We start from the raw sequence: 25,506 nt of genomic DNA on the forward strand, positions 1-25,506 counted from the left end.
GTGAGGTGATGGAACAGATCACCTTGAGTGCCATCACAGGGCACCTACAGGATGGCTGAGGGATCAGAGCCAGCCAGCGTGGATTTCAATATCTGCATTGAGGATCTGGATGAGGGCATTGAGTGCAGCATCAGCAAATGTGCAGATGGCACCAAGCTGGGTGTGAGTGTGGATGTGCTGGAGGGTAGGAGGGCTCTGCAGAGGGACCTGGACAGGCTGGATCCAGGGCCCAAATCCAACAAGGTGAGGTTTAATGAACTAAGTGCTGGATACTGCATTTTGGCCACAACAACCCCTGCAGTGCTCCAGGCTGGGGACAGAGTGGCTGGACTGGGGCCAGGCAGAAAGGGACCTGGGGGCACTGATGGACAGCAGGCTGGACATGAGCCAGCAGTGTGCCCAGGTGGCCAAGAAGGCCAATGGTTTGTGGCCTGGATCAGGAATGGTGTGACCTTCAGGAGCAGAGCTGCTGTGCCAGCACTGGCCTGCCACCAGCTCTGCACACTGACATTGTAGATGCAGCTCCAGAGAAGGGGAAAAAGAAAAGGGTCATCTGCAATGAAAAGTTTGCTGGGAGATCTTTTGTTCATTAAAGACCCCGAGAACACAAATCCCCATTAAAACAGTCAAGGACCACAGCAGAGGTGGAGAGAACCAAAATGAGATATAGCACATTTGGACAACAGCACATCGCTGTGGACAATATTAAAAAACTAAAACAGAGAAAAAAAGAATAAGCCACAACCAAACCAAAAAGAACAATCAAAAATTATATTTATTACAAGAGATTTCAAGAGATTTGCCTGTAATTTAACGTTTCTGAAATCTTCCAGTCATCAGTCTCCACACTGCAGCCTTGAGCTCCTGGTTCCTCAGGCTGTAGATGAGGGGATTCAGGGCTGGAGGCACCACCGAGTACAGAACTGACACCACCCGATCCAGGGACGGGGAGGAGATAGAGGGTGGCTTCAGGTTGGCAAATGAGGCAGTGCAGAGAAACAGAGACACCACAGCCAGGTGAGGGAGGCAGGTGGAAAAGGCTTTGTGCCGTCCCTGCTCAGAGGGGATCCTCAGCACAGCCCTGAAGATCTGCACATAGGAGAAAACAATGAACACGAAACAGCCAAAAGCTAAACAGACACTAACAGCAATGATGCTAATTTCCCTGAGATAGGATTTGGAGCAGGAGAGCTTGAGGATCTGGGGGATTTCACAGAAGAATCCCCCCAGGGCATTGCCCTGGCACAGGGGCAGGGAAAATGTATTGGCCGTGTGCAGCAGAGCATTGAGAAAGGCACTGGCCCAGGCAGCTGCTGCCATGTGGGCACAAGCTCTGCTGCCCAGGAGGGTCCTGTAGTGCAGGGGTTTGCAGATGGACACGTAGCGGTCGTAGCACATGATGGTCAGGAGGAAAAACTCTGCTGACATGAAGTACACAAAGAAAAAGAGCTGAGCAGCACATCCAGCATGGGAGATGTTGCTGGTGTTCCAGAGGGAATTGTGCATGGCTTTGGGGACAGTGGTGCAGATGGAGCCCAGGTCAGTGAGGGCCAGGTTGAGCAGGAAGAAGAACATGGGGGTGTGCAGGTGGTGGCCGCAGGCTATGGCGCTGATGATGAGGCCGTTGGCCAGGAGGGCAGCCAGGGAGATGGCCAGGAAGAGGCAGAAGTGCAGGAGCTGCAGCTGCCTCGTGTCTGCCAATGGCAGCAGGAGGAAGTGGCTGATGGAGCTGCTGTTGGACATTTACTGTGTCTTGGCATGGGGATCTGTAAAATAAATAATCATGGAATAGTTCAGTTTGGAGAGGATTTGAAATATCCCAGCCCAGCTTGGTGGCACTTTCCCCCCACTGCCTGCCTAGGGCTCTGCTGCCTGGAGCTGTCCCTGCCAGCAGCTGCTTCCCTTTGCCCAGGGCTGGGCCCTGCCAGTGCTGCCAGAGCCCAGCCCAGCCCTGGGGGCTCAGCTCTGCCCTGCAGACCCCTCCCAGCACAGGGAAGTGCCCTGGACCAGCTCTGCTTCTGCAGGCTCTGATGGCAATGTCAGAGCAAGCCTGAGGAGGCTGGAAAAATGACACTGATGCTGCCTGTGAGGAACCATGTGCTGATTTCTTTCACTGCCTGCTTTATTAAGATCCGAGATTAAAAAAATTATTTTTCCCAATCTTAACTGAGAGATTAATATCTATATGCAATTTCCACACCTACGTGACGCAGAGCAGTAAATTATAAAATCAGAATTTTCCTTTATATGCAGCCCCTGCCTCTCTGTGCTCCCTGTGTAATCTACCTAGAAATATTCTGGAGTTAACTGTTATGCTGGGAGCAGCAGTCCTGAACAATGCAGCATCCTCACCACACAATGAGAACACTTCCAAGCCTTACCAGCTGTCTCCTTCCACCCAGACCTTATCCCCCAGTGCTGGGAGCAGCTCCCAGGGCTGGCTGAGAGCTGTCCCTGGCAGGCAGCAGAGTTCCTACCCCAGCACAGTGCCCTGGGCTGCAGGACCCTGCTCTGCACCACAGCCCTGGGCACCCCTGGCTGCTCTGCACAAGAGATCATCAGAGAATGTACTCACACAGTCTGCAGGCATTGGGATGTTCCAGCTTTAGGAGATCACTGCAGGAGCTGCAGCTGCATTGTCCTGCAGCCAGAGGCTTCCTGTGTCAAGGGCTGGGAGTGATTCTGCCCCAGTCACTTCTGAGCATTTTCCCAGCCCTGACTGATTGAAGCTCTCTGTGCCTCTGTGCTGTGCCCGGGGTGGCTGCAGGCAGTGCCCCAGCCCTGCTGGGCTGGGAGAAGAGCTGCTCATCAAGAGAAATGTATTTTTGAAGCTCTTCTTGGTTACCAGGATCACATTCTGAGCCAAGAGCCCAGCCCAGCTCATCAGCACAGACACAGCACAAGGGCTTTAATGACCCTCTTGGGGATTGGGGCTGAGGCCTTGAACATCAGTCCCTGAGTGGGAGCTGAAGAAACCTCTCAAGAACTCCAAGTCACAATCAAACTCCAAAGTTTCCTGAAGTTTTAATGGTTCCCACTGAGGGACACAACTGAGAAAGTGTCCCCAGGTTCCAGTCAGAGAAGGAAATTGGAGGCAGTGATGACAGGTGGGGACAAAGAGAAGCCAAGTCTTGGTGCCCTGGGGCACAGCAGGGTCTGTGCCACCAAGGGCTGGGAGGAGACACCTTGTCCTGAGCCACTGGGGCCTCCTGGCACAGCCCCAGCAAGGCTGGCCACTGTCACCCCTTGTGCTGCCCTCAGCATCCCCCCACATCCCAGTGGCCTCAGGGATCTGTTGGGATGAGTCCCTGGGGAGCCTTGGTCAGGAGTGGCCCTGGGGGGCTCCTTCATGCTCCCAGGGACTGCAGGTTTTTCAGAGGACTTTGGGTTTTCCTTTTGCCTTGGATTCTGTGTGAGCTTTGTGCAATCATGGCCTCCAATTATCTGCTTTAATTAATCTCTTGAGAGCCTCTGTCAGTAACAACAGTCTGTAAGGCTCATTAATGATTCAAGGTACTTCAGTTTTTTAAGGCACTTTTCTTATTCCTTTCCTCTCTGAGTCTCTGAGAGGGTTTTGGGCAATCCTGGCCTCCAGTTCTTTCCTTCAAGGAGTCCATGAGGAGCCTGTGTTGGGGATGGACTTTAGTGGGAACCATTAATGCTTTGAGACAATTTGGGCTTTTCTTCTGACTTGGACTCCTGGAAAAATGTGTGCAATCTCCTCTCAGGCCCTGGGGTTGAAGGGCTCAGCACCAAATGCACCACGGGGCTGATCAGGATCAAGCAAGTCCTGACAAACCATGGCTCTCACTTGATTTCCCTCTGGTCTGGGGCAGCTCATTAGGAAGGTTTTCAACTCTGTTTATGGAGAAGTTATTCAAAGAGCTTCTAAGAATTATGTATTCCTATTTTCAAGAGTGTATTTTATTACCATTCCCTTTAGAGCAGAGGTGATTGCAGCATTCTATGGTTGATATTGATCCAGGGTCTCTCCTCACGAGGTCTGGCCTGCTCACAGAAGCTGTGCCTTGAGGTCTGAGCCAGTGTGGAGAACCTTGCTCCACATTCTCCAACCCCATTCTGTCTGTCCTCACTCACCTGGGACCTGGTTTGCTTGGAGAACTGGCTGCCCTCTGGCAAACAGGTGTTTTCCTGGTTTTTTTGGAAGCAATCTAAAAATCCTGAGTTTCCGCACTGCAAAAAGACACACTCCTCAGGTGTGTGCCAAGCCCAAAGTGCCACCAAGGAGGTTCCCATTCCCCAAGGTAGAACCCTACAAGGATTATTTCAGACCTTTGGTCTCCTTGGTTCCCTGAGGCCTTGCAGTGTCACAAAGGCCCCTTGGTTCCATCAGGTTCTGGAGTGTCACAATGGAGATTGGGGTCCATTGGGTCCCATGGAGTCACAATGCTCTTTTTGGGTCTATGAGGCCTTGATCTGTTACGATGGACACTTGGTTCCATGAGGTGCTGTACTCAACAATGGCCTCTGGAGTTCCAAAGTGTCACAACAGACCCTTGGTTCCATGAGGTTCCTCAATTTCAAAATGAAATCTTTGATTCCACGAGGCCCCACAGTTGTCACCGTGGTCTCCTTGCTTCCACAAGATCATGCAGTGTCACAATGGCTCACAGGTTCCATGAGGCCCCCCAATGTCACTGTGGCCCCTTGGTCCCATGAGTTTCCCCAGTGTCACAATGGCTTCTTGGCTTCCCGTGGCCCCTCTGTGTCACAATGGACTCTTGGTTCCCAGGGGCCCCTCAGTGTCACAGGGGTCTCCTTTTTCCAGCAAGCTCCACTGCCACGCCAAATGCCTGGGAAGAAGGAGGAGGGGACATTTGGAGTGATGGTTTTTGTCTTCCTAGGGCACAGTGACGTGGGCTGGGGCCCTGTTGTCCTGGAGATGGCTGAACACCGGCCTGCCCATGGAAGGGCTGAGAGACAACAACCTCTGTGCGTGGAACTGCAACAGCAGAGAGCTCAGGCTGAAGGCTGGGTTTAACAGACTGTCACCAGCACAGGAACCATCAATGTGAGAGGAAAGATGTGTGCTCATGTCTTTACAAATCATTTGGTGGGTGAAGGGATGGGTGTTAAGGTGTTTGAAATGGGTTGTAACATTTCTGCTGACTTTGGGCAGCAGGTTTGTTAGCGGGCCCAGCCAGCTTGGCTCCTGACACAGACAAGGGTTTTCACTGGTTTGTACTGGTTTTTACCTATTTTCCTGCTTTGTAGAGGTGCATACTGGTTGTTTCTTGTCTATATTGGTTTGTACTGGTTACTACTGCTTTGTATTGCACAGCTGGTTACTGGTTTTTACTGTTTTTTACCACATATACTGGTCCATACTGGTCCGGACTGGCTTATACAGGTTTCAGGGTGCCATCAGAGCTGTCGTTCGTGGGGCAGATCCTGGGGCTGAACCCCAACTCCTACGGGGTGTGGCACCACCAGGGCTGGGTGCTGTGCCGCACTGCAGTGCCCCCTGCTGGCCGGGAGGACCAAGCACTGTGCGAGCACCTCCTGGTGGCTGACCCCTGCAACTGTGAGTGAGTTGTATGGGTTTGTATTGGTTTGTACTGGTTTGTGCTGGGATGGGGTCCAGGGGTTGCTGGGATGGGGCTGGGGTCACTGGGTTATACTGGTTTGTGCTGGGATGGGGTGCTGGGGGTTACTGTGTTATACTGGGTTTTACTCAGATGGGGTGCTGGGGTGTTACTGGTTTGTACTGGGTTATACTGGGAAAGGGAGCCGGGGTGTGTGAGTGCCCCGTGCTGGCTTGGAGGACCTGGTGGCCGACTGCGAGTTATACTGGGTTATACTGGGTTATACTGGTTTATACTGGGATGTGGTCCTGGGAGTGACTCGATTGTAGTGGTTTATATTGGGTTATACAGGGATATTCTGGTTTTCCTGGGTTAAACTGGGATGTAGTGGGTTATACTTGGAGGGGGCTTAGGGATGTTTGGCACTCCACTGGGAGCAACTTCTGGGGATGTTGGACTTACTGATTTATACTGGGATGGGGCCTGGGACCTACTGGGAGTGACTTCAGGTTGTGCTGGCCTTACTGGTTTATACTGGGAGCTGCTGCAATGGGCTCAGGGGCTCAGGCGTGGCTGCCAGTGCTTACTGGTTTATACTGGTGCCCTCCCAGTATAAACCCGGCAGCCCCAGGACCACACTGGGAATGGATTTGGGTAAATGAGGCTTTACTGGTTTATACTGGGAGCTGCTGCCACAGGCCTCAGGAGCTTGGGAGTGGGTCCAAGTGCTAACTGGTTTATACTGGTGCCTTCCCAGTCCACACCTGGGAACACTGCTAGGCATTTGTGGCCGGGCAGGACCTCAAGGCCGAGCTGGCCTTCACCAGGGCCTTGCTGAGCTGCAGCTTCTCCAACTTCTCAGCCTGGCAACACTGCCTGTGGCTGCTGATGCCCACCAGGAACTACGGCAAGGGCACTGCCCCCTGGAAGGCTGAAGGAAGGTGAGGGATTCCCCAAAAAAACTCCCACAATTTTGTGAGATGCCCAAAATTTTCCACCCCCTCCCTCACCTAAAGTGGGAGCTGGTTGGTTCTGTTGGGTTGAATGGGCAGACCTGGTTTGCCTAAATCCCCATTGACTTTAATGGGTACACCTGAACTCCTGGATACCTGGGTGTCCCCACTGAGATATTGGGGTTTTCCCCACTGCCCCCCTGAGATTTTGGGGTGCCTCCTTTGCCCCCTCCCAGAGCTGGAGCTGCTGCAGAATGCCATCTTCACCAACCCTATGCACCAAAGCACCTGGCTGTACCTGCACTGCATCCTCTCCCGAGGTAACTCAGGGCTCCCTCCCACCCCTGATGTCCTCACCTGGAGTTTTGGGTCACTCCCTGAATGTTGGGGTGTTCCCCGACAGCCCCACAGCTGCCAAGGGTCACCTGTGTCCAGATCGACTGGGAGGATGGTGGCCATCATCTTCTCCTGGCCTGTCAGGGTGAGTCAGGGCACTTGGGTGCCTCAAAAATAGCCCTGATATCCCCAAAAATTATCTGGGTACATCTGGATACTGCCCAAAATCACCTGGGTCCCCCTCAACAATCACCTGGGTACACCTGGCTATCCCCAAAAATCACCTGGGTACCCCCAGAAATCACCTGGATATACCTGGGTATCCCCTGGACACCTGGATCACCAAAAACCCCAGGGACCCTCAAAACGAGTGTCTCAAACATCCTCATTGCTTTGACAAGGTAGACCTGGTGGCCCAAAATGTTATTGCTTTACTGGCTAGACCCGCTGTCCCTAAATTCTTATTCATGTCAATGGGTTAGCTCTGGAGTCCTGTTTATCTCCATTTATCTCTACAAATCCCTCCCAGTGGCCCCACTTTTGCTTCAGTGCTCCCAGTCACCCCAGTGTCCCCCCTTAGCCCTTCCCAGTGCTCCCAGTTTAAACAGTAACTCTTCCCAATCAAGCCCTATCAATGGGTAGACCTGGTGTCCCTAAATCCCTATTGACTTCACTGGGGTAGACCTGGTGTCCTTCGATCCCCTTTGACTTCAGTGGGCAGAGCCGATGTTGCAAAACTTTTTGTGCTAAAAATCCCAATTTTGGACTTGGAATTCCCAGCTTTTGGGCTGAAATTGGAAATTTTTTGGCTTACTTGGAGGGACAGCTCATGCATGGACAGCAGGTGAAGGATTCAGGATTTGGGCTTGGCCTCCAGGAATTCATCCAGGATATCCAGAGTATCGGCACTACTATCCTGGAGCAGATATTCCCAGAATTCAGCCCAAGATTTCCCCCAAATTGACCCAAATGTCCCCATTTTAGGACTAAATTTCAGAAAAATACCCACTGACATTAATGGATAAACCAGGTGTCCCTAAATCCATATTGACTTTAATGGGATACACCTGGTTTCCATAAGTCCCTATTGATTTCATTAGTCATGTCTAATGTCAAGAAAATGTGTATTGGGAGATTGATATTACAAGAGATGGGGCAACTGAGAGACGTTGTAAAAGATGGTTTATGGCCTCATGGTGTTGGTCCCATAGAAGGGTGAGACATTAAAGGTGTTGCATGCAATGCCATAATATCAGAAGCCGCCTCATTCTTAGTTACAATGCCTTAAGTTAATTTTTTAGCCAATCAAATACTTCTGTGAAGTTTGCCAACATTCTTTTACACCAATCATTAATTGCTTTCCTTCCCATGGCTTTGCCACAATGCATCATTTTTAAACCAATCATAAAACACTTCACAAACCTACATTGATACATCTTAAACTTCTAATCAACTTTATAACAGGTTCTATTGCTAAGCTTTACAATCCTTTATTATCTTACTTAACATACTGCTTTGCTTACATAATGCATATTTCTGTTTGCTTAAAACATATTTCTACTTAAACTAAAAATTTATATTCTTCTTTTATACCTATTTTACTTCTAATGCTCGCATTGACCAAGATTTCTCCAAGGTCTTAGGTCAAACCTTGGATCCATCTCAATCTCTGAGCCTGTATGCACAAGGCCCTGAGAGCTCTCTGTGCCTGCATTTCCCACTCCACCTGTCATCTCTGTCTCCAATTTCCTGCTCACACTGGAACCTGGGGACACTTTCTCAGTCGTGGCCCTCAGTGAGACCCATGAGCAATATCAGACATTTTGGAGTTCGATTCTGTCCAAATTCTTCAGAGGTTTCCTAGAAAACAAAGGTTCTGCCTTGATTTCCCTCTGCTCAGCTGCCATTCATTTGGAAGTTTTTCAACTCCAGTTCTGGAGAAATATGACAAAGACCTTCTTAGAAATATCCATTCCCATTTTCAAGGCTGTATTTTATTACTGTTGTCTTTAGACCAGAGGTGATTGCAGCATTCTGTGATTGATATATGTGAGAAATGGATTTGTAAAGGATTCTCAAAGCCTGACTGAAAACTCACACAGTCTTGTACATCTGGATGCAAACTCTGAGATAAGGTGTGCTGACTCAGAAAGGCCATGGAATAGAGAAGACATTGCTGAGAGAGAGATTGAACTAGAAACAAGTTTCAAACAATGGCCTTGCAAAAAGACCAGATATTTTGGAGAATTAGAAGTGTGAAAGGTGAATTGTGGCAAGACTATGTGGAATAAAATACAAGGTGATTGGTGTTAGAAGTATTAGCACCATTGTATGGCAAAAGCTAATAGGCTGAAAAACATTTATAAAATATTGTAAGAAGGAAATAACTTGGCTTTTGAGAGAATGGCATTAAGTTTTAGATCTCTTATGTTTCACCTTTCAAGGAGTCTGATAATGGAATAAAATATTTTTAAAACCTTTCTTCGTGGCCCCATTTCTGTAGAGCTGGGATTTTCCAACAGTGCTGATCCCCTGGACCTCAGTCCCTGACAGAAAGCAGAAGGAAAACTTCTCAAGAACTCAAAATTAAATTGAAACTCCAAAGTTTCTTGAAGTTTTAATGGTGCCCACGAGGCATAAGACTGACAAAGTGTCCCCAGGTTCCAGTAAAACGAAAACACTGGTGGCAGTGATGACAGGGAGGGACAAACAAGGGAAAGGTGTCTCTGGTGCTGAGCAAACCTGGATGTGTTTCAGGAATGCCAAGGGCCAAGGGCTGAGCCCCAGCCCCTGGCAAGGCAGATCCTGTCCCTCCCTCATTGCTCAGGGCTCTTCCCGGGCCACTGGGCTCTGGCCATGTGCAATGCCAAGGGCAGCACCATGGGGCGGCCCCTGCCAGGCTGCTGAGCAGGGACAAGGAGGCAATGAGGCCCCAGCACAGCAAGGCTCACTTGTCCCCTGCTGGCCTCAGGCCCAGGACCAGCCTGCATGGCCCAAGTGCTGCAGGAGTTGGCTGTGTCAGGGCCTTTCAGCTGCTGCCCATCCCTGTGGCCTCTGCAGCCCAGGCTGTCCTACGGTGTCCATGCCCTGCGCCTCTGTCCCTGCAGGCTGTCGTCATCCCCCGGCTGCCCCACCTCGCTGGCCCCTTCCTTTGCTGACAGCTCTGCCTCCTGCCTGCCTCTGCTTGGACACACAGAGCCTTGGGCTCGATTCCAAAAGGGTTCATTCAATTTTTACTGTGCCTGTGAACTTTGAGCAGAGAAACATGGCATGCAGGAGCTGCTTTCCCAGCAGAGACTGTCAGAAGAGAAGAGAAACACATCTGGCTCAAGGGTGCAGTGATAGAAAAAAAAAGAATGATTCGGGAACTTGGGGTGGGTTTTATAGAAATCGTAAATTGTAATTCGCATGTAGTGACTAAATATAAGCAACAGACTTGTAGAATCACGTGTCCACATAAGTCTTGGAGTTATCCCATATTGGACCTGAAGCCTGAAAAAAAGGATGTCCTCTTGAGCACGAAATCAGTGTTAAGGAGTCTTATTCTGGTATTTTGGAGATTGGGTGACAGCGGGTCCTCACAGAACCAAGGTGACCATGTTATAGCACAGAACCTCGTGGAACAAAGGGTCCATGGTGACACTGCAGAACTGTTGCTGAGAGTATGAAAGCTCATGGAACCTGAAGTCTATTGTGACCAAGGAGCCACTGGGACACTGCTGATCCAAGGAGGCCATTGTGGCACTGAGGAACCTCATGGAACCAAGGGTCCATTGTTACATTGTGGGGACTCATGGAAGCAAGAGTCCATTTTGACATTGCAGGGCCTCATGGAACAATGGAGACTATTATGAAACAGAATCACAGATTGAATGAGTTTGGAAAAGACCTTTGAGATCATGAAATCCAACCTATCACCTAACATCACCTCATCAACAAACCATGGCTCTGAGTGCCACGTCCAGTCTTTTTTTAAATGCCACCATGGGTGGTGACTCCACGACCTCCCAGGGCAGAAGATTCCAGTGCCCAATCACTCTTTCAGTGAAGAATTTTTTCCTGATGTCAAACCTATACTACCCCTGGCTCATCTGCAGACTGTGTCCTCTCATTCTGTCAGTGGTTGCCTGGGAGAAGAGACCGACCCCCAGCTGACTACAGCCTCTGTTCAGGTGGTTGTAGAGAGTCTCACTGGAGACCATTGTAGCCATTGGGGCCATTGTAGCACAGCAGGGCCTCATGGAATCAAGGGGACCACAGTGACAGTGTGGGGCTCCATGGGACAAAGGGGCCATTCTGACACTGTGGAATCAAGGAGATCATTGTTACACTACAGGGCCTCATGGAACCAAGGAGGCCATGAGGACACTTTGAGGTCACGTGGAACCAAAGGGCCATTGTGGCATTTCAGGGCCTTATGAAATCAAGGGGCCATTGTGACACTGCAGGGCCTCATGGAATCATTGATTCCATTGTGACACTACAAGACCTCTCTGAAGCAAGGAATTGTTGTGACACTATGGAGTCCTGGCAGGCCAAGGGGCAATTGTCACAATGTGTGGCACCATTGAACCAAGGAGTCCATTGTGACACTACAGGGCCCATGGAACTGAGGATTCATGGAACAGTGCTGGACCCCATGGAAACAAAGGTCCATTGTGACACTGTGGGGCCTCATGGAATCCTGGAGGCCATGATGACACTTTGAGGCCTCGTTGAATCAAGGGGCTCTGCAGGACCTTGTGGAACCAAGGAGACCCTTCTGCCATTGTGAGTCCCCATGGAACCAAGGGTCCATTGGGATACTGCAGTGTGGGAAATGCAGGCACGGAGAGCTCTCAGGGCCTTGGGCATACAGGCTCAGAGATAGAGATGGATACAGGGTTTGACCTGAGACCTTAGAAAAGGCTTAGAGAATTAGAGCATTAAAGTGAAACAGACATAAAACAAGAATATAAGTTTGTAGTTTAAGTAAAAATATGCTTTAAGCAAACCGAAATATGTATTATGTAAGCAAAGCAGTATGTTAAATAAGTAAGTAAAAGATGTTAAAGTTTAGCAAAAATAACTTATTATAAAGTTTATTCGATGTTTAAGATGTATCAAGGTGGGTTTGTGCAGTGTTATATGATATACTGGAAAATGATGCATTGCACTGAAGCCATGGGAAGCAAAGCAATTAATTAATTTATTAAATTAATTAATTAAAAAGACACCAGCAAAGTTAACAGAAGTTTTTGATTAGCGAAAAACCTAACATAAGGCATTTGTAACTAAGAATGAGGAAGCTTCTGATATTATGGCACTGGATGTAACACCTTTAATGTCTCACCTTTCTATGAGACTGATGAAATAAAGCAATAAACCATCTTTGACAATGTTTCTCAGTTGTTCCATCTCTTGTAATATTAATCTCCCATTAGACATCTTATGGACATCAGGTCTACCCTTTGAAATCAATGGCAATGTAGGAATAGCAAGTTGACCGATTTTAAAAAATCAAAGGGGATTTAGGAACATCAGGTCTACCTTTTGAAATCAATAGGGATTTAGGGAAACCAGGTCTGCCCATTAAACTCAATGGGGATTTTGCAGAAATTTGGTGCTAAAATGGGGAAAATTGGGGAAATCTGGGGGAAATACTGGGCTGAATTCAGCGTATTTCCATTTCAAGGTCATGGTGCTGACACTCTGGAAGTCCTGGCATAATTCCTGGGAGCTAATCTCAAATTCTTGATCCCACACCTTCAGCCTGTTCTGGAGCTGTGCCTCCACTTAAGCCCAAAACCTTTGTTTTCAGCCCCAAATCTGCGAATTCCAAGCCCAAAGTTGGGATTTTGGGCACTAAAAATTTTCAGACATTGGGTTTACCCATTGAAGTCAAAGGGGATTGAGGGATACCAGAACTACCCATTAATAGGGCTTGATTGGGAAGGGTTAGTGGTTGGTTCAACTGGGAGCACTGGGAAGGGCGAAGGGGGGACACTGGGGTAACTGGGAGCACTGGGGCATAAATGGGACCATTGGGAGGGATTTATAGAGATAAATGGGTATAAACAGGACTCAACATGTACCCTTTAAAGTCAATGGGGATTCAGGGACACCAGGTCCACCCAGTCAAAGCAATGAGGATTTTTGGGACACCAGTTTTGGGGGCCCTAGGGGTTTTGGGTGATTTAGGTGTTCAAGGGGTACCCAGCTGTATCCAGGTGATTTTTGGGGTAATACAGGTGATTTTCAGGGGTACTGAAGTGCACTAAGGTGATTTTTTTGGATACCCAGGTATACCCAAGTGATTTTTTGGGAGATCCAGGTGATTTGGGGGAGCACACAGGTGTACCCAGATAATTTTGGGTGCTCTCCAGGTTATTTTTGGGGCACCCAAGTACCCTGACTCACCCTAAAAGGTCAGGAGAAGATGATGGCCTGTGTTCGCCCAGTCGATGTGGACACAGATGACCCTTGGCAGCCGAGGGGTTGTCACAGGGCACCCCAACATTCAGGGGGTACCCCAAAACTCCAGGTGAGGGCCTCAAGGGTGGGAGAGAGCCCTGAGTTACCTCAGGAGAGGATGCAGTGCAGGTACACCCAGGTGCTTTGATCCGTGGGGTTGCTGAAGACAGTGTTCTGCAGCAGCTCTAGCTCTGGGAGGGGGCAAAGGGGACACCCCAAAATCTCTAGGGAGCAGTGGGGGAAACCCCAATATCTGAATACTCAAGTGTACCAGAGTTCAGGTGTACCCATTAAAGTCAAAGGGGATTTAGAGACACCAGTTCGACTCATTCAACCCAACAGAACGCATCACCTCCCACTTTAGGCAAGGGAGGGGCTGGAAAATTTTGGGGATCCTGTGAAATTGTGGGAATTTTTCTGGGGAATTGCTCACATTTCTTCAGCCTTTCGTGGGGCAGTGCCCTAGCCTCGCCCTTTCTGGAGTCCCTGGCAGCTGCAGGCAGTGGTGCCGGGCTGAGAAGTTGGAGAAGTCGCAGCTCAGCAGTGCCCCAGCAAAGGATAGCTTGGCCTCAGGGTCCTGCCGGCCCGCCAGCATCCACTGGTGTTCCTAGGCATAGACTGAGAGGGCACCAATATAAACCAGTAAGCACTGGGAGCACAAGGAGGCCCGTGAAGGCATCTCCCAGTATAAACCAGTAAGGCCTCATGTACCCAAACTCATCCTTAATGTCATCTAAGGGCTCCCAGGTCTATACTGGGAGGGCATCAGTATAAACCAGTAAGCACTGGGAGCCACCCCCGACCTTCTGAGGCCCACAACGGCAGCTCCCAGTATAAACCTGTAAGGCCTCATGCACCAAAACCCATCATCACTGCAGTCTAAGGGCTCCCAGGTTTACAGTGGGAGGGCACCAGTATAAACCAGTAAGCAGTGGGAGCCACTCCTGAGCCCCTGAGACCTGTGGCAGAAGCTCCCAGTATAAACCAGAAAGGGTTGATGCACCCAAACCTGCTCCCAGTGAGGTCTAGAGGCTCACAGTATGATCTAGTGAGATGGGGAACATACATGGTTTTGAAAATTCAGAACCTTAGAAGTCTATGATATGCTAAGCAAGTGGAGGGGAAATAGAACATATAGCAGAAACAGTATGTAATGAACCACATAGGAACATAGGTAGCAGGAATAAACCATTAAGATGTACTGCAAAAACTCATCAAAGCAAGACCTAGCTATGGTACAAACCCAACAAAACAGAAACCTGTGGCTCCAGAAACCAGCCAGGAGGGTTTGAGTGGGACAAGCTGACTTGAGCGAGAGCCAAACCTCCACTGCACCTGCCCAAAAGCAGAGCTCAAACAGCGATTACTGAGGAAGACATACAGCCTTCATCACAAAACCACCAAACACAACCACCAGGAGGGGTGGCAGCTAATTATAATACAAAGGGAGAGAAGGTGGAGATGGGTGGGCAGGGAGGTGTGGGCTTGTGGGATCAATGTGTATTTATACCTGGAACCTGTCTTGACCAGGTACACGTGGTTTGGAGGAAATATCCCCCGATGTGTCCCCCATGTGCTGCCAATGAAACACTCTCTACAATTGCAGTGTCAAGTGCTGATTCTCGAAATCAGTTGTTGAGCCAGCCAGAAGGTCTTCGTCTGTCTGCTGGAGCACAGGGGACATCGACATCCCAGTGCACCCCGGACTTTTTCTGGAGCTGACCTCTGCTCCCCGGTCACTCTCTGCGGGGACGAGCAACCAACCTCCTATATGGCCTAGAGGAACGTTTGACCAAAATGTTTTGGGGGAGGCCCAAGGTAAGGTGAGCCTGTGAGACACAAGGGATGCCTGCACATGGCTAACAGTGTGTCAGAGACATCCGACACACAGAGCTGACAGGTTTGGGGAAGGTATTTGGAAGCTGTCAAAGGGGTTTCTGTTGACCACTTAGGGTGGCCACTAGCAAGTTTGGGGATAACTTGAACAGGACCTACAGTGTTATCAATATTATTAACAGCATGACTCACTGCTATAACCCTAACTGCCATAAATTGTGCTTGTTGTTTGTTGTAGGATGGTGGAAGAAGTATTTTATATGGTGGTTGGTGTTTTGTGTTTGCATCACTCTCATTTTGGTGGTGGAGATTTTGGATTTTGGGCAATGTCTGCTCTGTTTTCTGTAGTGGACCCGTGCAATATCTGGTGTAACACTGCCCTCTTGTGTTATTAACTGTCATTGCAACAAGTTAAGATTTCTGTTCTTTTCTGAGGCGTGAGATTCTATTGTTTCTGATGTAATGCTGCCCTCTTGTGTCTGTAACTGTCAATGACAGGTCAGTGATTTTTTTTGGGAACTGTCAGCGTTAAAAAGGTGGTGGAAGCTGGGAGTGAGTGCAGAGGGCTCGACCAAGCAAGGAGGAAGCCCTTTCTAGGTGGCTCCAGATTGAGCCCCCGGATTTCTTGAGGGATCAAGGGAAACTTCTACGGATGGTACGGCAGGACGGGGGAGTAGAGCAGGTACACTTGGGAGGAATATTCTAGATTCCATAGATAGTTATCTGGGTTTTGATTGGGAGCAACCTCTAATCGAAAGGGAACCTAGAAGGGTTAGACCAATTCCTTGCTTTGCATGTGGACCAGCAATTTGGACACCAAGGTGGCATCCAGCCTGGAACCTCCTACAGTGTCATTGGTGCAAAAGGAAGTGGCACTGCAGATCTAGGAGGTGGACGCCTCCATGCCCCAGGTGTACCCCGGACCCATGGAATCATATTCAGGAATTAATACAGGCTGAGTGTGAGATTGTGAATTTGATCTGTGCAAAGAGTCTTTCAGTTCCCAAGGATTGGCACGTTTTCGATGACCACTGGAAGGAAGTGAAAGAATCTTGCCAGCAGAGGTTTGGGAGAGAAGATAAGAGAAATAAGGAGAGAAATCATGGGGACCCAGCAAAATAAAGAGGTGCCCAGGAGAAGCCCTTTAGGATGTGTACTGACCCACTGGAAGGAAGTTGTGGGGACAGGAGAAACCGAGAGCAAAAGGGTTTTCATCAAATACTCGAATCAATGGTGGCCTCTCTAGAAATCAGAAGATGGGGCAATGTGGCCATTAAATGGAACATGGGACTGTAACATCATGTTGAAGTGAATGTTGTTTTTAAGGTGGGAAGGAAAATGGGACGAGGCACCATATGCAGATGTTTTTCATCTTACAGAACCTCCCAGAATGGCAAAGGGATTGTGGTATTAACCCTCCACAAGACCCACTGATCCTAGCAATGGAAAGAGAAAACAGAAGGGTCTCATATATATTAAAATGATGCTGCTCAGCCTGTAGTCTTGGTCAGAAGTGCACTAAAAATGACAAGGTATATAAGGAAGAAGACTCTGATCTGGATGATCTCCCCTCCTCAATCACTAGAGTTGGGTGGGAGCCCAGGAAGGGCACCAGATCAAACTCCAGCACCCCTGGGAAGTCCAGCATCCTCCCATACAAGGGCAAAGCTAGGGAACAACCAGCACCTTTGCAGGCACCTCTTAGAGAAGAAGTGGGACCAGATGGAACAATGATGCTACTAAAGGTTCCCTTCAATACCAATGATTTGGAAATTTGGAAAAGGAATGTAAAGGATTACAGAAAGGACTCTCTAAGTAGAGCTGAACACTTTTGGTTAATAGTGAAATCACATAACCCGGATTGGAATGCTCTACAGTTACTGTTCCATGCAATGACAGAACCAGAGAAACAGCTGATCCCAAAGGTACCCTGGGATTTGGCCCAGGAGCACTGTAAGACATGGGGGAGGATGTAAAGGAATTCTTTCCCCCCAGGACCCAAAGTGGGATGTGAATAGAATGGCAGGAAGACAGAAGGTACAAGAATATCAGGAGTGGATTGCAAAGGGAATAGAGAAAGCCATCCCCAAATCTATTAACTGCTCAGCTTCATATGCTATTAAACAAGGTCCCTTTGAGTCACCACCTGAGTTCTCGGACAGGCTGAGACACAATGTGTCGTAGCACACCTTTGGACCCAGATCAGATATCGGGATACAGCAGTTAGTGTCATTATTTTTAGGTCAATCCACCGGTGATAGAAGATGCAAACTTCAGAAATTCAGACCCACTGAAGGAAGAAACTTAGAAATATTATTGGATGAAGCCTGGAGGGTGTTTAGCAATCGAGAAGAAGGGAATAAGGGGAAAGAAGGAAGGGTGATGGCAGTAGTTAAAAAGGAAGACGAAAATTTTAAAAAGGGGCTTCCCCCTCCGGGCCTTGGAAGAAAAGAATGTGCTCTATGTGAGCAATTAGGCCACTGAAAAAATGAATGCCCAGAACGCTGAGGAAAGGGAAACAAAGGAGCACGGGTAGTGGCAAATGTAAATGAAGACTGACAGGAACCAGGGGGATCTTCCCTAGCTGATCCCTTGGTTATAATGAAGCCAGGGGAAGGAAAAGATCAAAAGCAAATAAAATTTTTAATTGATACAGGGGCAATGTGTTCGATTATAAACACAGCTTTAACTCAGGTGGGAGAAGATTATATTAGGGATAAGGGAGCCACTGGCCAAGATGAAAAGGTTTATTTTTGTGGACCATTAAAATGTAAATCAGGAAAACTACTAGTAGGCTTGCATAAATTCTTATACATGCCTAATTCACCACATGCACTCCTTGGAAGAGATTTGCTTGAACAATTGAATGCAACAATCAGATTTGAAAAAGGGGAGATTACTCTGGAGGTGGATACTCAAGAATATATTCAAATAATGAGGTTCCCATAGAAGGAAAAATCAGTGAAGATATCATCAGCCAGGTGTACCCTGGTGTGTGGGCCACTGAGAAGCCAGGAAGAGCTAAGAATGCATCACCAGTAGAGGCAAAGCTTAAAGAGGGACAGTGACCAGTAAGGATAAAACAATATCCCTTAAAAAGAGAGGGTAGGGAAGGAATCCAGCTGGGAAGAGAAAAATTCTGGCAATGGGGTCTGTTAAGGGAATGTGAATCTGATTTGAACACTCCCATATTACCAGTTCACAAACCTGATGGAACGTACAGAGTAGTCCAGGATTTAAGAGCAGTCAATAGAATAGCAGAGGATTTATGTCCTGTAGTAGCAAACCCATACACTTTGTTAACAGTACTGACACCTTAACTAACCTGGTTTACTGGTTTAGATTTGAAAGATGCTTTCTTTTGCCTCCCTCTCCATGAAGCCAGCCAAAAGATATTTGCCTTGGAATGGAAAAGTGGACAAAGGACCCAGCTCACTTGGACTGTACTGCCTCAAGGATTCAAGAATTTCCCCACCATATTTGGCAACCAACTCGCCAAGGATCTCGAGTCTTGGGAAACCCCACCCGGGAAGGGGAGACTGCTACAATACAGAGATGACATCCTGATCACCACTGAGACAGAAGACACTTGCATGCCTTGGACAGTGAGTCTCTAAAACTCTTTGGGGCTCCAAGGGCACCGAGTGTCTAAGAAGGAAGCCCAGGTAATGCAGCAGGAAGTCACTTACTTGGGGCATGAAATTAATGTGGGGCAAAGAATTGTGGGGCAAGCCTGAAAAGAGGCTCTATGCCAAATACCAAAACCACAGCCTGTGAAAGAATTGAGAACTTTCCTCAGAATGACGGAGCGGTGTCGCCTTTGGATCTATAATTACGAGTTGCTTGTTCAACCCCTGTATGCACTGATCAACTCTGAACAGAAGCATCTGTAATGGGACAAACAGGCCACACGAGCCTTGGAACAATTGAAAAAGGCCCTGATGTCAGCTCCAGCTCTGGGACTCCCTGAACTGGGGAAGCCTTTTTTTTTGTTTTCTCATGAGAAACAGGGAATCGCCCTGGGAGTATTGGCACAAGATTTAGATTTAGATATCACAGAGCAGTCACCTACATCTCCAAGCAATTGGATGTGACCACAAAAGGATAGCCAGGATGCCTGAATGTGGTAGCAGCAGTAGTGATAAATATCCAGGAAGCTTGAAAATTCACTTTGGGACAAAAAAAAATGTCTGTGTTGGTGTCCCATACAGTGTCTGCAGTATTAGAAAGGAAGGGCAGGGAGTGGCTTTCTGCACAGAGGTTCCTGAAATACCAATCCATACTGGTAGAACAGGATGATGTGGAGATTGTGATCACTAACATTGTCAATCCAGCTTCTTTCCTCAGTGGAAACACAGGAGAACCAGTACACCATGACTGCTTGGAAACCATTGAAGCAACATCCTCAAGCTGCCTGGATTTGAAGGATGTTCCTGTGGAAGATGCAGAGGACTGGTTCATGGACAGAAGCAGCAATGTCCTGAATGGCAAAAGGCATGCAGGATATGGCATCTCCATCAGCCACGAAGTAACAGAGTCAGAACCATTGCCTGTCAATACCTCTGCACAAAATGTGAAAATCGCCTTGACCCGAGCCTTGGAATTGACCCAATGTGAGAATGTGAACATAGACATGGATCCAAAGAACACTTTTGGGGCTGTGCATGCTTATGGAGCAATCTGAAAGGAAAGGGAGCTACTGAACTCTCAAAAGAAAAACACTGAACATGCAGAAGAAATTCTGAGATTGCTGGAGGCAGCACAGCTCCCAAAGAAAATAGCAATTATGCACATCAGAGCACATCAAAAGGCATACTTGGAATCAGAAAAAGGAAATGAGCTGGCAGACAGGGAGGCAAAAGAAGCAGCAGAAAGAGAGGCACAATTGGAAGGAGCTCTAATCCCAGACAGGAAAATCTCCCTTGAGGGTAAACCAAATTATGACAAAGAGGATCTGAAGCTAATTCCAAATTTGGATGAGACATACAGTAAAGAGGGGTGGGCCCCTACCCCAGGAGGAAGGGTAATCATACCTGGCCATCTAATATGGTTTGTAATAAGGGAGGAGCATGGGAAAAGACACTGGGGACCAGAGAATGTGTATGAACACTTAAATCACAACATCATGGCTAGAAATTGATACACTACAGTGAAGCAGGTAACTCAACAATGTGATCTCTGCCTCCAGACTAATCCTAAAAACAAAGCCAGAAATGGGTGAAATTGAGAAGGGAAATGTACCTGACCAATTATGGCAAATGGACTTCACAGAACTCCCAAGAAAAGGGGAGTTTTGTTATTTACTGGTATGAACTGATACCTTTTCAGGATGGCCTAAGGCTTTCCCTGCTACAACTGCTAAGGCCAGAAAAGTGGTCAAGGCATTCGTAAAAGAGATAGAATCACGATTTGGGGTTCCAGCTGCCATTTCTTCAGATAGAGGGCTCCATTTTATTGCAAATGTGGTACATGAGATGAGTAATACTTTAGGTATAGATTGGCAATTACATACCCCATATCACCCCCAGTCAAGTGGACAAGTGGAGAAGATGAATCATTTAATCAAACAGCAAATTGTTAAATTAGGACAGGAGGTCAATCTGCCTTGGCCTCAATCCCTTCCTTTAGCCCTTTTACACATCCCAACTAAACCAAGGGCAAAGGAAAGGCCGAGTCCTTTTGAGATCCTGTATGGGCGACCTTATGCAATACAGAAGGGAACATCAGCACAAATAGGGGAAGAAACTATCACAGAATACATGGTGGCCCTGGGGAAACAACTCAGTAATATCAGGAAACATGTAGAAAGAAGCTGGTGTAGGGGATTGGATGGACCAGTACATAATGTACAACCTGGAGATTGTGTGTATGTGAAGTCTCTCACAGAAAAGACTTTGGAACCACAGTAGGAAGGACCATACCAGGTGCTCCTCACCTCCTTCACTGCCATCAAGATCAGAGAACAAGCAGCATAGAGACATCACACTGGAATTAAAAAGGCTTCACAGTCACCATGGAGAATCAAGCAGGTGCAGCCTGGAAAGCTGTGGCTCTGATGATCATAGCCATGGCTATGGCAGACATGTGTGCAAGACCTCCTATATACAATGGGACTGGCATTTATGTGTGTCAGGGGAAAGCTTCTGACTTGGACTCTCCTAAGTCTCTGTGGCAGGTGTTACAAATATCAAACACAACTGTCTGGACAGGGAAAGATGTCTGGGGATGCAAATTTGCATTTGTTCAGGACGGATTCCATCAGGGACTTCTAAAACCCATTCAAATTGGTACTGAATGTTGTGACACATGCTTCACTAACTGTTCTGAATTCAGGCTTAAAATAGAGGGATGTGAAACCAAGGCTTTTAGAATTAAACCATGAGGGAACTGTGCTGCATCTATCTGAAAACAGAACGTGGGCACAAGGGGTTAAAGGGAAGTGGCAGATAATTAACATAGAGCTGTGTGCCACAAGAAAACAACTGAGGTTTGTATGTGAAGGAAATGTCAACAATGACCGAGATATCTGCCTGGATCCACAACAAAGCATCTGTCTCTTCAGAATCCATTCAGTCAACCAGACAACCATGCTGGTATATATAGATCAGGGTTGTGTATGCCTCAGAACAGCATGCCCCACCATAAGAGTGGACGAGCTCATTATAAAGGAAACACAATCTGATTTGTGCATTTGTAACTTGGTCAAAATTGAGGGGTGCAATTTCTCCTATTGGGCACCTGTTGTATCACATCAGTATAGAAAGGCAAACATGACAACTGTGCAGGATGTATTGTCTGTGCCCAGATAAATGAATCTCACTCTAGTTATAGAGCTACTAAAACACAGAGATATTCAGGAAATGCTGAAAGAAATGAGAAGTATGGGAAAGAAGATCTTGATCACAATACACCATGAGACAGACTATAAGGAGACCATAGAAGGTTGGAGGGAGACACATCTCACCACTGGTGGGATGTATTTTTTGGGTTGTCTCATACTTCAGCAGGGTTTCTACACTGATTGTGTCATTGGATAGTAGTTTTGTTAGTTCTGATCAGTTTAAGTTTTGTTCTTGGTTATAATTTTCTGGAATTTGAAACAGTCACAAAGAATGGCTACAATGCCTATCCTGTTATCGAATCAACGAGGTAAAGACATTCATAGAGAGTATGATAGATACCTTAGAAAGCAAAAGAATTTGCATCATTTAGAAGAAAAGGGGGGAAATGAGATGGGGAACATCTATGGTTTTGAAAATTCATAATTTTAAAAGCATATAATATGCATATAATATGCATATAATGCTTAAGCCAGTGGATGAGACGTAGAACACATAGCAGAAACAGTATGTAATGAACCACATAGGAAAATAGTTACCAGGAAAAAACCCTTAAGATATATTGCAAAAACTCAGCAAAGCAAGACCTGGCTATTGTACAAACCCAACAAAGCAGAAACCTGTGGCTCCAGAAACCAGCCAGGACCAGACGGGTGGTTTTGAGTGGGACAAACTGACCTGAGGGAGAGCCAAACCTCCACTGCACCTGCCCAAAAGCAGAGCTCAAACAGCGATTACTGAGGAAGACATACAGCCTTCATCACAAAAACCACCAAACACAATCACCAGGAGGTTTGGCAGCTAATTATAATACAAAGCAGGAGAAGGCAGAGATGGGTGGGCAGTGAGGTGTGAGGTGTGGGCTTGTGGATCAATGTGTATTTATACCTGGAACCTGTCTTGACCAGGTACACGTGGTTTGGAAGAAATATCCCCCCATGTGTCTACACTCTCTACAATTTCGGTGTCAAGTCCTGATTCCTGAAATCAGGAAAGTTCCAGCAGCTGTGTTGGTTCTGCAGAGCAAAAATGGCCCCTGGTTCCATGGGACCCCAGTGTCACAACTGACTCCTTGCTTCCATGTCACCTATTCAGTGTCAAAATGGCCCCTTCGCTCCAACAGAACACAAAGGTTTTGCATAAATATTGGGCAAATCCTGCTTAACACACCTGGGAACATTTGTCTGCATTCAAAAGTGAGATTAAAGGTGAGGGTGGCACCAGCAGCTTCCATCTACAACAAAGACCCAGGGAAAGGACAGGGTCAGAGAATTCAGCTGAAAGACTCAGAATTCTGCTTACAGAGATCATTGCTGGTCACACTGTCCCTCGTAGGAAGGTGACATCATTCCAGGCAGCCTGGACTGAGCATGTGGTTCCTCAGTGGGGTTTGTTGTTTAGGAAAGCTGCTCAGGCTTTTCCATTCTTTCCTCACAAACAGGAAAATTTCTCCTGGGCCTGTGTGCAGGCAGAGTCCTGAGGAGAGCAGGTGGGACATGGTGCAATGGGCTGGGACAGCCAGCTGCAGAGCTCAGGGGACAAGGTTGTGCTGCAGGGCACAGGGATGTCAGTCCCAGGCTGGGGGTGAGGAGCAGGTTGTCCAAACAGGGTCAGCCTGCAAGGGGCTCATTCTTCTGTGTGCCCAGACCTCCTAAGGAGACATTCAGGATCAAGATCACTTGGGAAATGCTTCTGTCAGCTCTTTTCTGAGCTGAAAAGTAAAAAATATTCCACTGATTAAAAACAAAAATCATGATGTGCACTTCGAAATCTTCCTCCTTAAACGAACTCCAAACTGATTGCAATCATCTGCACAAGGCCTGGAGACGTGAAGACAATTGAAGGAAGACAAAGAGCTCCTGAAGGCTTTCTGTATTTTAATGAGACCCTCTGTGGATTTGGGGCTGAGTCCAGGACCCTCAGGCACTGAGAGAAGGTTGAAGAAGCTGCTCAAGGAGGCAGAAGCAAAATTCCAAGTCCCTTGGAGCATCAGTGGCCCCACTGAGGGAAGGGAGTGCCAAAGGCTCCCCAGGGACTGGTGAGAGCAGATCCTTGAGGGCAGGATTGCAGGAGCCCGAGGCTGTGAGCAGGGAACTGCAATGCTGAGCAAGGCCTGGGCTGGCTGGAGGAAGCAGAAAGGCCAAGGCCTGAGCCCAGGCCTGGCCCAGCAGGGCCTGTCCCTCACGGGTGGCTCGGGGCTGTTGCTGGGGCAGTGGGATGGCAGGGGCAGCAAGGACAAATGTCATCAAGCTGTGTGACACTGCAGATGCTCATGGAACCAAGGGCCAGTGTGACACAGCTGGGGCTGATGGAAACAAGAGGCCATGGTGAGCCTGCAGGGCTGGAACACCCCAGAACACTGAAATGCTGGGGGTGACCAAAGGTTCCTTCACTTGAGTTTCATGCACAGGAGAAACCCCAGCCAGATATTCTCAACATGGCCAGATGCACAGAAGATTCTTGGTAGGAAGGGACCCACAAGGATCATTAAGTCCAGCTCTTGAGTGAATGGCCCACACAGGGATTGAACCCACAACCTCAGTGATACCAGCACCATGGTCTAACCAATTGAGCTAAGAGGTCCAAATGACACAAAATTCTACTGGCAAAATACAGACAATCAAGGAACATTGGCAAAGGATTTAGTACAAGATCCAATTCAAAATAAGTGTCTTATCATATCATTAACATCACTCACGTCATTTAACCTAGAAACCTTTAACCATTAAGATGCTAAGCTATCCAAAAATGTTCCAGGTAAGCAGATTAGAAGGAGAAGAAATCGAGAAGAACAGCAGGAGAGAAGTTCGATAAAAAGAGAATCTGGGCTGGGAAAGGATCACCCCTATTGTGTGATTGATTGACAGCTCGGCCAATCAGAGCTGGGTTAACACTGCCCCTGCTGTGTGATTGATTGACAGCTCGGCCAGTCAAGGGCTGGGGGCGGGGCTCTGTCCCACCACAATCCCAGGCCTGACCCGGCCCTGGCCCCACACGGGCATTCCGAGCACCCCGAGGTGTCTGGGACATCGATCTCATCCAGCCTGCGACCATGGTGACACTGCGGAACCTCATGGAACCAAGGGCCAGTTGTGACAATGTGGGTCCAAGGACACCATGGTGACACTGTGGTGCCTCATGGAACCAAGGAGACCATTGTGACACCTGAGGGCCCCAAGGAACCAAGGGTTTATGGTGACCTTGTGGAGCCTGTAGTGTAACAGAGGAGCCATTGTGACACAGTGAGTGCACATGAAGCCAAGGGGCCATTGTGACACTTCAAGGCTTTGTGGAACCAAGAGCCCACAGTGACATTGCAAGGTGTCATGGCAGCATGGGGCCATTGTGACCCTTCAGAAGCAAAGAGAACATTGTCACACTGCAGGGCCCCATGGAACCAAGGGAACATTGAACAGGTCTGGCTCGCTGGGCCTCCAGGGGGCCACCTGGCAAGTCCAGCTGATCTTGGTATGTCCAGGGCCACTTCTCATCTGCCTCTTAACCACTGGGGCTCTGTGCTTTTCTTCCTATGGGAAAGAACTC

At 48.0% G+C, this 25,506-nt stretch overlaps 1 protein-coding gene across 1 annotated transcript; it reads right to left on the minus strand.

Moving 5' to 3' along the window:
- Positions 1-810: 810 nt before the first annotated feature.
- LOC148218559 (olfactory receptor 14J1-like) lies at positions 811-1,758 on the minus strand. The gene has a single exon (XM_088157813.1). It carries the CDS (start codon positions 1,741-1,743, stop codon positions 811-813), a length of 933 nt encoding a protein of 310 aa, XP_088013939.1. The 5' UTR covers positions 1,744-1,758.
- Between the last annotated feature and the right edge of the window lie 23,748 nt (positions 1,759-25,506).

This window comes from Sturnus vulgaris, unplaced genomic scaffold (genome assembly GCF_052056855.1).
Source record: "Sturnus vulgaris isolate bStuVul1 unplaced genomic scaffold, bStuVul1.hap1 Scaffold_180, whole genome shotgun sequence".
Lineage (NCBI taxonomy): Eukaryota > Metazoa > Chordata > Aves > Passeriformes > Sturnidae > Sturnus > Sturnus vulgaris.